The sequence below is a fragment of the Archocentrus centrarchus genome, chromosome 13 (assembly GCF_007364275.1).
Source record: "Archocentrus centrarchus isolate MPI-CPG fArcCen1 chromosome 13, fArcCen1, whole genome shotgun sequence".
Taxonomy (NCBI): domain Eukaryota; kingdom Metazoa; phylum Chordata; class Actinopteri; order Cichliformes; family Cichlidae; genus Archocentrus; species Archocentrus centrarchus.
This window is the reverse complement of record NC_044358.1, coordinates 13,678,243-13,690,526: the sequence shown is the minus strand read 5'-3', so window position 1 is coordinate 13,690,526 and position 12,284 is coordinate 13,678,243. Positions and strand designations below refer to the sequence as shown.

Sequence of the window (12,284 nt, the reverse complement as noted above, 5' to 3'; positions counted from 1 at the left end):
GTTCTTATCTGAGTACTTAGCACATAATCAAACTGCGGGGATGTCCTCCTCCATAGTCTGGGAGTCTATGAAAGCATACCTAAGGGGTCAGATTATGTCATATAATGCGCAGATTAAAAAACCCCCAAAATGAATGCCTCAAAAAATTAACCCAAGATATTTTACAGCTTGATAAAATGCTAGCTCATGCATCATCACCTGATCTACTTAAGCGACGCCTACTCCTTCAAACCGAATTTAATCTCCTGGCCACTAAACATGTTGAAACCCTTCTCAATAAATCAAGACATAAGATATATGAGTATGGCGAGAAGACAGGGAAAATCCTGGCTCACCAGTTGTGCCAAAGGATTGCAGACCAGTCTATTTCAGGAATAATAAATGAGAAGGGAATAAAGGTAACTGACCCCTTGGAGATCAATCAATGTTTTCAAGCATATTACTCCAAGTTATATACCTCTGAATCCAGTCACAGTGAATATCTAATTAGCTCTTTTTTAAATAATCTTAACATTCCCGCTGTAGATCAGGATATCGCTGCAGAGTTAGAAAAACCATTCTCCAAAGAGGAATTTATTAATGCAACCAGATCCATGCAAAATGGGAAGTCACCCGGTCCAGATGGGTTTCCAAGTGAATTTTTTAAAAACTTTTGCTTCTGAACTTGCCCCTATTTTACTTTCAGTGTACGAGGCATCTTTGGTGTCTGGATCACTACCTGAAACCATCTCAGTCCTCTCACTGATCCCTAAAAAGGATAAAAAACCCTTAGAGTGCAGCTCATACCATCCCATCTCTTTACTAAATGTTGACAATAAATTGCTTGCAAAAATGTTAGCTTGTCACTTGGAAGTGGTTCTGCCTTCTATAGTTTTGGATGATCAGATGGGTTTTATTAAAAATCGGCACTCCTTTTTTAATATACGTAGATTAATGAACATCCTTTATGATCCCACCTCACTCGACACTCCCGAAATTATTTTATCATTAGATGCTGAGAAAGCATTTGATTGGGTGGAGTGGGATTATCTTTTCCTTACCCTGAAAAGATTTGGATTTGGTGCAAAGTTTATATCACAAATTCGTATTCTTTACTCTTCTCCCCTAGCAGCAATCCGTACAAATAACAGCCTGTCAGCCTTTTTTCTGCTTGGTCGAGGGACAAGGCAGGGCTGCCCTCTATCCCCCCTCTTGTTTGCCCTGGCAATTGAACCACTGGCAATTGCTCTGCGCACAGATACTTTAGTTAAAGGTGTTTTAAGAAAGAACATAGAGCATAAAGTATCTCTCTATGCGGACGATATGCTTTTATATCTGTCCGAACCATTAAGCAGCCTGCCACAAGTACTAAGATTATTAAATAAATTCGGTAAAATATCAGGTTATAAAATTAATGCACAAAAAAGTGAACTCATGCCTATCAATCCAGCAGCTAATCAGATCACATTGAATCTATTCCCCTTTAAAGTCATAAAGGATAAATTTAAGTATCTGGGAGTGCTGATCACGCATGACATTAAACACCTCTACCAAGCTAATTTCCCCCCTTTAAGGTCTGTGAAACAAGACTTTGAGCGCTGGTGTGTGTTGCCCTTGTCTTTAGGAGGTAGGATCAATACGATTAAAATGAATATATTACCTAAATTTTTATATTTATTCCAGTGTATACCTATTTTTTTGACAAAATCATTTTTCAAAAATATAGACAATAGCCTCATTCATTTGGAACAAAAAGAATCCACGAGTCAGTAAGAATATTTTACAGAAACATCGTAAACATGGAGGTCTATCACTACCTTGTAGATGCCTCTTAACTCCTGGGCCAAGACTGGATTAATCTTTTTAAAACATCTGTATATCAATGAAAAATTTGCATCTTTTGAACATCTGAGATTAAAATACAAAATCCCTAATTCACACTTTTTTAAGTATCTGCAACTTCGTAGTTTTGTTTCGTCTCATTCAGCTCACTTCCCATCCTTACCACCTAGCTCTCTCCTGGACACTGTTTTAGAGCTCAGCCCCCTTCTTAAAGGATCAGTTGGCAAACGCTATACTTTGCTTATTTCCTATAATGATAAACCCCTGCTGCAGTTAAAATGGGAACAATGGGAAGAGGACTTAAATATAAAACTTCCTGAGAACATATGGGATTCCGCAATAGAAAAAATACACTCTTCTTCAATTTGTTTAAAACACAAAGTTATACAATTTAAGATTACCCACAGGTTACACTGGTCCAAAGCAAGATTGGCTAAATTTGCACCAAATATAAACCCCAACTGTGATCGCTGTGGATCATCACCAGCAACTCTATCTCATATGTTTTGGCTTTGTCCAAGACTAAGAAACTTCTGGCTATCAATCTTCAGTTTCTTTTCAGATGCATTAGGAATAACTATAGAACCTCTTGCTGTTATTGGAATATTTGGAGTGGTACCATTAGAACTTAATCTTAGTTTGCACAGAAAAAAAATGATAGCATTTGCCACCTTATTAGCAAGGAGACTACTCAAATGGAAAGATAAATTTCCTCCAACTTTTGCTTCATGGGTTAGAGATCTTATGCATCATTTAACTCTGGAAAAAATTCGCTATACTGTAAGAGGTTGTGCACACAACTTTTACATCACCTGGCAACCAATTCTGAACCAAGTCGAAGAAATGGCACCTCTAGACATCTCCGATTCATAGAACCCCCCCCCACCCCCCCACCCCTTCTTTTTTTTCCCTCTCTCTCTTACTTTTTTTTTTTTAAACCTCATGTATTTGTTTCTCATAAATAACTTGTATGCAAATGCATCTTTTTTTTTGTTGTTGTTGCTTTGTTTCTCTTTAAAGAAAATGTTATGCTCAATGTAATTTTCACTTTCTGATTGAGTATTGTATGTTTATTATAATCTTGGTGTAAGAGGGCAGGGCTATGTTTGGGGTGGGATCTAGGAAAGTTACAATTTGTATCTCAAAGTAATTTCATGTGTATTTAAAAAAACAAATAAAGAAACTTTGAACAAAAAAACCCCCCCGCAGAAAACGATGATGGATTTTATTCTCCATGTTCCTGGACTGTTTTCATCAATGCTGGCCCGTATCTTTGTGCGTAATCTGGCGATCGGTGGCCGGCACAACTTTTGTGCAACAAAACTTGCTGTCGGCTGACTCAAAAATCGCTAAAGGATGAATCGAGGTCTTGGGGGGTATTAGTGCAACAATACAATGTTTTAATAGGTAGGAAAAAGTGTCTTTAATACCAAGATCTACAGAATTTTTTTTAACACCAGGATGTGTTTTTACAGAACTCCGCAAGAACATGGGAGGAAAAAAAAAATGAGGAAAAAAAGAGGGATGTAGTTTTGCAAGATCTCACATACACACACACTCAGCTTGAGCTTTTATTTTATGAAGGAAAAAAGCAAAAATTTTATATATTTTAGGGGTGGGACTTTAACGCGTTAATTTCAATTAATTAATTACGGGGAAAATAACAAATTAAAGTTTTAACGCATTTTAATCGCACTTTGCACCATGGAACGTTTCTCAGTGCATGAATTCCAGGCATACAGATTATATCGACGCACAATGTCCAAATTCAGGGGCCGCATCCAGCACCCGGCCTACGTCCTTCAGAGCCCACGTAGACCACAAAGGCCGGAAGTGAGCAGCTAGCCTTCATATCAGCTGCCCTCACCTCTGCGTAGCTCATGTCGCCTAGCAACCGTGAGTGCGAAGCACAGCTGTGTAAAAGCAGCTGTTAAACGGAGAACAAACTTTTTCTCCTTTTTGTGGTTTAATTTTAAGTCTTTAATTCAAAATAAGCTGTTAAAACAAGCATAACACATTTCAGCATCAAGGAATACAGCTGAGAGAATGATTAATTTCCAACTATAACAAGTGAGACATTAATGTTGAATAAAACTATCCAGTTATGATGCTTAACTTTAATTTCAGGAGTTTGCTTATCACAGGAGCACTTCCACCCTTCGTTGGTCTGTGTAGTAGACATGTGGGAAAATAAAGATTTTGAAGTTTAAGCTTATGTATATTGATTCATTCATCAACCAGACTTAAATTAATATTTATCATGTTAAATATTTAAATGTGATTAAAATGCGATTAATTTCGATTAATTAATTACAAAGCTCCTAATGAATTAGATTAATTTTTTTTAATCGAGTCCCACCCCTAATATATATATGATATAGATAAACAGGTGTGCGTCCTCATCACTATGGCTGTTAATGATCTGAGTGGCTGAGAGGAGAAGGGGGCGGGTCAGCACTGTGTGTGTTTGTGGTGATCAGTGGAGCAGTGATGGCAAGTCAGTCAGGTTCAATCCTTCATGCCTGTACAGTTTTGGTTACGGGCAACAGGAACCACTGAACTATAAATTAAAGGTGACTTTTGCTGCAGTCTCTCACCGATCCTTTCAATGTCCTGACGGACGCTGCCGTATCAAGATTAACGTGGAAGCGCGCGGCCTAACATTAAAAAGTTTTGTGAGATCTCGCAAAAGTACATCTTTTTTTCCTCCCATGTCCCTTGTGGGGTTCCATAGTTTTAATACTTCCTAGTACATTACAATACCAAAGAACCAGGTGAAATTAAATATTTTTAAAAAAAAAAATTTCTTTGTACGCTTTTTTTTGTGTGTGTGTGTGTGGGTGTCTGATAAAGAGTACTCTTTGTACGCTCTGGAAAATGGCGATATTTGTGAATCGCCCCTAAAATATAGTTTTATATCTCCAGCATTAAACTCTATTTTTGTAGGTGCGCAGCTCAGAGAGCAGAGCTCGAACCAGTGGGCAGGTCCACGGTAGAGGATTCAGCCTCAGGTACGCAGCTCTGACTGAGCAGCACGCCATCTGCTGACCGCTCGTTCATCGTGCACGTACCTGTCTGCTGAACTCCAGCGTGAACCTGAGCCTCTGACTCGAACCTGCACCTGCAAACATCGGGCTTTATAGGCTGGAAAAAACACATTTTGTTGTCACCAATTTTGATGTGTATTATATTGTGTCTTAAGGTGCAGTGTTGGTGCAGTAGCATCACCTGGGCACCAGGGGGCTCGGGCTTTAGATTGGTTGTTTAGCCCATTTAAGGAAGACATTTGGGGAACAGGAGGAGGGGCTTAGAGCCACATGTTCTGGGGATGATCTTTTCATCATAGCTCAGTTTTTTAAGCTGTTTTTAAGATTTAGATGATAAAGTGTTAAAAATATTGGACCTCAGTTTTTCACAACCAGCTGGAAATGAGGTTCCATCTGGTGGTCTTTTGGTGGTTGGATTCCTGTTAAAAAAAAAAAAAAAAAAAAATCATAGAAGCTAAATCCAAATAAAGATGAAAATAAAATCAAGTGCGCCATTTCATATTGGTCAAAGATTAATAAATACTGAAAGAGGTTACTGAACAAAATGCTCAGTGAAGTCTGCAGACCTCCGCTGGGTCTGAGATCAGTGACGCTCACATGAAAGAGGAAAAGATACAGAAACAAGATCAGAAAAGATCGAATGAACACGGTTTTATTTTTGTCGGTCATCATCACGGACAAAATGAAGCTGCTGCAGAAAGTTTACACTTGTTTGGAAACAGTGAACACACGAAGTCAGCTCTGATATTTGGCTGCATGCAAGACGTAAACCCCAGTCACCTGCCTGCCAGTCACATGACCCCCATGAAGGGTTTCTGGCAGGACATGGCTGTGAATTTACAGAAACCATCCTTTTTTGATCTGACTCACACCACTCTGTGATGCTTAAGCAGCAGGCGGTCTGCAGGCTCTGGACAGATACACAACAGGAAGCTAGGCTCAGAGTCCACGTGGAGCCTCCGAGAAGTCTGTGGTGTCCTGATGTTTGAGCCGGGTCCCTGAACACAGCCTGGCAGGGGAAATGCCCCATCTGTAGGACTTAAACCATCCCGCTCCACTGAAGCGATGTGTAGCAGACGCCCCCATCTGCCCCCGGCGAGCACAGCAAAACGGTCTTCTTCACGTTGGATCCTAGGCGAGTCACGGCGAGGACGTCCAGCAGGCAGATGGACTCATCCAGAGTCACACAGACAGCGATGAAGTGAGCGTGGAACCGCAGGGGGTCACCTGAGCGAGGACAAAAATTAGAATCAGGCAGTGGACAGTGGCCCTTGTTCAGTGCTGCTGAAGGCTTCAGAGGAGCGATCAGCCAATCATCAGCATTATTCCAGATATCTGCATTCCTGATACAAAGTAATTAATATGATGCATCCACCTCTCAGCCTCCTCTCCAGGGTCTGGAGTAAGAGCTTTCTGATTAGTTCATGAGTGTTAATGAATGGCACATTCAGTCTGAGGCCCAGTGCTCCAGCAGAGCTGTGGCTCCACGTTAACAAACATCCTCATCATCCTCACTGCTGAAGCTGCAGAGTTTCACACTAACACGCACCAATCATAGACTCTGCTGCAGTAACCTACTGAAACCCGCCGTGCACCGCTTCAGAAATGTAACTGCACGTCGGGCCGATGCAGCCCACGGGGGCTTGGACTGCGCAGGGTTCAGAGGGATTTCTGACCCGACACAGAAGTGTGATTCAGGCCTCGATTGTGTGTCAAATGATCAGCTGTCTGTCTCTATCGTATCGGACCTGAAAAATTAAAAACTCATCGACCTCAAGCTCACAGCCACCCTGAAAACTCCCAGCATGCTCAGGCTGTTTGGATTTACCGAGGTGATGCAGCTCCAGTAAAAACCCAAAAACCTCCAACGTCAAGTTTGTGAAGGGGTTTCTCAGCAGTAATGCTGCCATCCTCTGAAAACCAATTAGCTTCACTGATTGTGAAGGTTTCTGATGAGGCGTTAGGCTCTGACTCACCTGGATACACGAGGAAGTCTCCTCCAAACTTCCCTGCTGAGGTCAGGTAGAAGCCCCGGCCCCGCAGGTCTCTGTACACCTGGTACCTGGCATCACAGTGGGGCTTGCACCTCTGCCTGATTGGCCAGTCGGCTTGCAGCAAGGCCCGGGCCTCAGAACAGTAACTCAGCCCCGTCCTTGCTGTGCTCAGCTGGACTGCCAGCGCCGACCGCGGGAATGTGAAGTTCTGGTCCAGAGTCTGCAGGCGGTGCTGCAGGGCTTCATCTGAGGTCCCAGCTCCGGACTCTGCACCTGAGAAGACCAGGCCCTTTAGACCAGACTCCAGGTACAAAACAGACAAACATTGTCACGGTAACACTCACTTATGTGTGATGAGGTCATAGCTCGGTGCAGCGCTGACTTCCGGTCCTCCAGCGCGAGGACACTCTGCTCCTCAAAGCTTCTCTGCTGCTGCTCTTCGTACTGCTGACAGAGCTCCGCCCTCACGCCATCCTGCTGACAAGAGCAACAAATCACATGCGTGAGCCTGGTTCTGCCAAAGGCTTCTTCCTGTTAAAGGGGGTTTTTCCTTCCCACTGTCACCAAATGCTTGTTCGTAGAGGGTTGTTTGATTGTTGGGTTTTCTCTGTATTATTGTAGGGTCTTTACCTACAATATAAAGCTCCTTGAGATGACTGTTGGTTTTGATTTGGTGCAATATAAATAAAATTGAACTGAATTGAATTGGCATGTTACTGAGCACTAGTTAGCAGGTATCTCTGTAATGCTCATACAGTCTAACCAAGCTAGCTAGCATTAGTCACCTTCTCGTCCAAATATGGTCACTTCCTGCTCCAAAGAACCTACATGGCAGCCAAAACACTGATGTCATTATGGCTAAATCCACCTTTAATAAACCAGACATGGCCTGGCTGCGGTCGGGTTGTGGCAGGGCTGCAGCGGCGTGGTGTTCCCTCAGCAGCCTCTCCTCCTCCGGCAGCAGCAGCAGCGGTCGGCCCAGTCGTCCGTTCTGTCGGGGAGCTCGGGGCAGTGAACCCAGGAGCGCCCCCACTAAACCTCGAGACCTAACGGTCCTCAGATCCTGCATCCTCCACACCAGCGGGGCCGAGTCACACAGGCTCAGACCCACAACCACGGCTGGGTCCTCCTTCTCTTCCTCAGAGCCTGGGGGCCGCTCCCTGCAGGAAGGAGCCTCCATCAGGACAACCTGTGGCGACAGAGGAAGCAGTCAGCTGGCAGCGCGGCGTCAGTGTTAGTTTGAAAAGATGAAATAAGTCGAAATGTTAACAGAAATGATAAATTTCTTAACATTCGTAAAAACTGTCCCTACGACTAACGTGCGTTTGATCCGAAGCTGGCCGGACAGGCGGTGCTTTGCTCGCCCACAGCCGCCTATCCTGTCACATGACCCCACAGAGCTTCAGGTAAAGCCTGGCTGTGTTTAATAGTCTGCGCAGTTCTGTATGTCCTTTGGCGCCTCAGAGCCACCGTACAGCACCAGCTGGAGAGAGATCCATCAGATCGCTGTGACCGCTCGAGCACAGCCAACAGAAATGTCCACGATTCATGAACATAACCACAGGTGTACAAAGGTGAACCTGTGGAGGGTCCTCATTGACGCATTCAGGGTTCTCACCAGAAGAGGAGTCACTGTCAGAGTCACGAAAGCAGGGACTTATTATTGCTTCCATATAATGTGATTACTTCAACCTTGAGCCTTTAATCATCACGCTGCCTTCCGCGGAACACGTCAGTCACTGAACACAAGGAGCTAACCGGTGACCTCCCGCCTTACCTGCTGCGCTGCCTCACGTGCTCTCTCCCGATTCGGCTCCACGACCTGCCGTAAACTGCTGCGGCTGTAGTTTTATCCATATGATAGACATATATATGTCTATTGTTTTATCATCAGCCCGGTGAACCACGACAGAAACAAGCGGAGACGCGGAAGAAACAGAACGGAGAAGAAGAAAAAAAAGACCGGAAGAAACGGCTCCACTCCCGGGTCACCTCCGCTTTCACGCCGTCTCCTCTCAGCGCGGGCGGGGTTTACCACCATACAGCAGGGTGTGCGCGCACCGCCTCCTTCAGCTGCCCCTGAAAACAGAAAAAAAGAGTAAATACAACCAATCGGAGCACAGGGTTACTAGCGGAGGATCGAGCCAATGACAGGACGTCACAGCAGCAGCGCCTCCTCCTGGCGGACCTGCGCGTTTGGCTCCTCCCGCACGGCCGTGCGGGTGAAAACGTGTGATGGGCAAAGCGGGGCTGAAGCTTTCGAAGCATTTGTGCCCGGAACTGTTTATTTAATGAACGATCGTTTTTTCTTGTATTTCACTTAATGCTGGGAGCTTAAGAGACATCACCAAAAGAAAATCTATATTCTTGTTTTGTGGGGGCGAGAAAGCCAATTTTACAAGAAACTCATTCCAAACCGGAAGATGGAAAATTCTGGATAAATCAGGGGGGATACAATGATCTTTGATCATGCTTCTGCAAAATCAGCAGGCTTAGCTATTCTTCTGTGTAACTCACCCGGTTAAGTTTTGACTTCTAAATCCAGCATGAGTGGTCACTGGTTAATCTGTGTCCTACACCCTGATGAGCAATACATCATGGAAAACCTCGAGCTTTCCTATCCATCTGCATATATTATGGTAGGAGATTACAATATGGTTTATGATGAAGGTCTTGACTGACAGCCTCCCAGGTGTCAGCAGATCTTAGCTCCTCTCACAGATCACAATAATTAAGATACCTGTGAAATCTTCTGCTACTTGTAATAACAAAGGATACTGGAAATTCAACTCCAGCTTATTAAAGATTAAATCTATAATATAATATCAATGTAATGACTGATAGCACTTTGAGTCAGGGTAGGGAACACTAGACCCTTTTGTTTTGTCTCTTCAGCTGTTGTGTTGCTGACCTTTTCTTTGGTGTGGTTGGAGTTGCACCTGATGTTATATCCAGGTTACCCGCAGGCCAGGGACCAAATATGAATGGGGGGGGGGGGGTTGTTTGTTCGATAATTATTAGCCAGCTTGCTGACAATACAACAATCTTTATGAAGTCCCAAAGATATTACAATTAATACTTTGTTTCTTTCTCTCATTGGTTTCATGCTGGCAGTAGGGACCGCGGATCATCTTATTGGTTTGTTAAATACAGATATCTCTGGTTCAAAAGTCAAATGTGTGGTGTGTATAAAGAGGAATAAAAACACTCCTGAGGTTCTCATAATTGATGCATGAAAGGGTTAAATATGAAAACTGAATTCAAACATAGGCTCAGTCTGTGTACACTGATCTGAGGTCAGTGAGTGCAGTGTAGCTGTCCTGTTTCAGGATCACATACGCTTACAGAAAAATTAAACATCGGAAAATTGTTTACTGCCAAGCAGGAAAAAATAAGCATCCTAAAGGATCAGTGGATTTTTTCTTCCTGACGGCACGGACAAATTCCAAGAAGACAAATCCAGGATTCATCGGGCTCAAAGTGTGAAAGAGCACTGGGAGCGTTCGGGACTTCACACGGCGCTCCGACTCTGCAGTTAATGCAACACTGGCCAGAAATAATGCTGCATGAGCTCATGGAAACCACAGTGACAGCACACCACCATCTGAGCTGAAGGCGAGTCAGTGAAGGGTCAGAGTGCGTGTGTCTGTTTGTGTCGGGCAGTGTGTAACCAATCATTTAATCTGGAACTCTCTTTACTGTCAGGATACCGGCTGAAAGCAGGACAACACACAGACACACACAGACACAGAGCTGCTTTATTAACCCAACACGTCTGCACTCCTTACAAAACATTTACAACAGCTGACATCAGATCGCAGCGTTCAGGTGAAACAACAGACCTGACGGTGCATTTAAGGCTCATTTGGACTCAGGTAAACACCAAACTCCAAACGTATGGTTCATGGCACACCGCCTCCTGGTAAAGGACGCTCTGACATCACCGGGTGTTCTGATGCCACAGGGCGCAGGGTGAGATTCACGGGCAGGAGGAAGTTCTGGCATGATAAGTTCATCTTTAAATAAACAACAGAAGAAAACCAGAACAATATGAAACACGAAGCTGCAACCGGAGAAAGGCTGGAGTTTAAAAAGCTGATGAAGACGCTATTCATCGCTGAGGTTAAGGCTTCTCTAAAACCACAGAAGAAGAATCCACAGGTGTCTCTGCCTTTCCACACAAACACAATTGAAACAAACTCAGTGAATTCAAACTGTCTTTGGTCCCTTAAACGCCAGTAAACTGTAAACTCAGGGTCACCTGACCTCCCCCCAGCATCTCCTCGATACACCACTTTGTAAGGACACTTCCTGGACTCCAGAAGTCAGTTCATACAGAAATAAATATCTGATCTACTATAAAACAGCCCCTCCCTCAGGCGTCCACCCTTCAGGTGACCCAAACTTTGCTTGATGAAGTCACAGAGTTTCTGTTTGGCAAGAAAAAGTTATTTAAAGGGTTTCAAACATGTCAGGGACCAGAGTCACCTGTGACTAGTCAGCTGCTCAGGTGACTGGCTCACAGGTGAGCACCTCAGTCCTGTAGATGGGAGCTGGTTCTCTTAGAAGTTTAAAAGTGGAAACACACTTCAGGCACCAACTGAGGCTCGTGATTGGTCAGGTGGTGGAGCTGCACTCTGCTCTGACACTCAGACTAGTGAGGATGTTCTAACTCCACCTGGCAGCGGACTCAGGTAAAATATCTCAGCGCCAGGTTTTCGAGTTTTTCTGACTCCTGAAACGTCGCAGAGACACTTGTAGGAAGGAGACGCCGAGCCGTCAACCTGACAGTCTGGACGTTTTCTGGCTCCACCAATCACAGGTAGACAAATGTTCTAATTGATAAACCCCACCCTCCTCCCTTGGCTGGTGGGGCGGAGTGACAAGGCACTATCAGGTCATCTGATTGGTTGTTTCTCCTGCCAGTTCTGGGTGTTGCTGTGGAGAGGTTGAGTCAGTTTACCGAGAACCAGCGCAGACGGTCACAGAAGTCTAAACCTGGTTCTGTAGGCTGCAGCGTTGATCCAGGGTCAAAGGTCAGGTGGATGAGGTGGTGAATAGCAGCACAGATAGGAGGAGAGGAGGCAGCTGTTGCTAGGCAACAAAAAGAAAAATGTCAGTTAGGGAGGTAGTTAACTCCGCTCAGGATTAGTGACGCAGTTCAGCTGCAAAGCCACAAACAGATTAATACGGTGTGGGAAATAGTCCCAGCAGCACCAATCAGTTAGCTGTGCAGCTGATGCTAATGCTGCAGTATGATTGTGCTACTGATAGCATTAGCAAGCAGCTAGCTGTAAGTTAGCTATGGTGCATGACGGCTGGTTCTTAATGTTAAGATTCAAGGATCCTGTATTCGCATCACATTTACATGCAGTGGAATGAAATTTCTGTCCTCAGGTCCCAGTGTTGCTCTTAAAGGAGA

General features: G+C 44.2%; 2 protein-coding genes across 7 annotated transcripts in view; both read right to left on the bottom strand.

Moving 5' to 3' along the window:
- Positions 1 to 5,504: 5,504 nt before the first annotated feature.
- Positions 5,505 to 8,911, bottom strand: tsen34 (TSEN34 tRNA splicing endonuclease subunit). Of its 4 annotated transcripts, none has more exons than XM_030743618.1 (6): positions 8,640 to 8,909; positions 8,175 to 8,494; positions 7,731 to 8,051; positions 7,207 to 7,339; positions 6,845 to 7,135; positions 5,505 to 6,095 (listed from the first exon to the last, which is right to left on the bottom strand). In XM_030743618.1, the coding sequence occupies exons 3-6, from the start codon at positions 8,040 to 8,042 to the stop codon at positions 5,908 to 5,910; spliced, it is 924 nt and encodes a 307-aa protein (XP_030599478.1). In that variant the 5' UTR covers positions 8,043 to 8,051; positions 8,175 to 8,494; positions 8,640 to 8,909; the 3' UTR covers positions 5,505 to 5,907. The 4 variants fall into 4 exon arrangements, with proteins under 4 accessions (XP_030599478.1, XP_030599477.1, XP_030599479.1 ...); XM_030743617.1 differs by having other exon boundaries at positions 8,182 to 8,494; positions 8,640 to 8,908; XM_030743619.1 differs by lacking the exon at positions 8,175 to 8,494 and having other exon boundaries at positions 7,207 to 7,336; positions 8,640 to 8,911.
- A 1,691-nt stretch (positions 8,912 to 10,602) lies between these two features.
- Positions 10,603 to 12,284, bottom strand: part of dgkd (diacylglycerol kinase delta) — a 33,314-nt gene continuing 31,632 nt past the window's right edge. For all 3 annotated transcript variants that reach the window (XM_030743610.1, XM_030743612.1, XM_030743611.1), the window contains one exon: positions 10,603 to 11,956. The gene's annotated coding sequence lies outside the window, so the exon portion shown is untranslated. The remainder of the gene's footprint in view (positions 11,957 to 12,284) is intronic.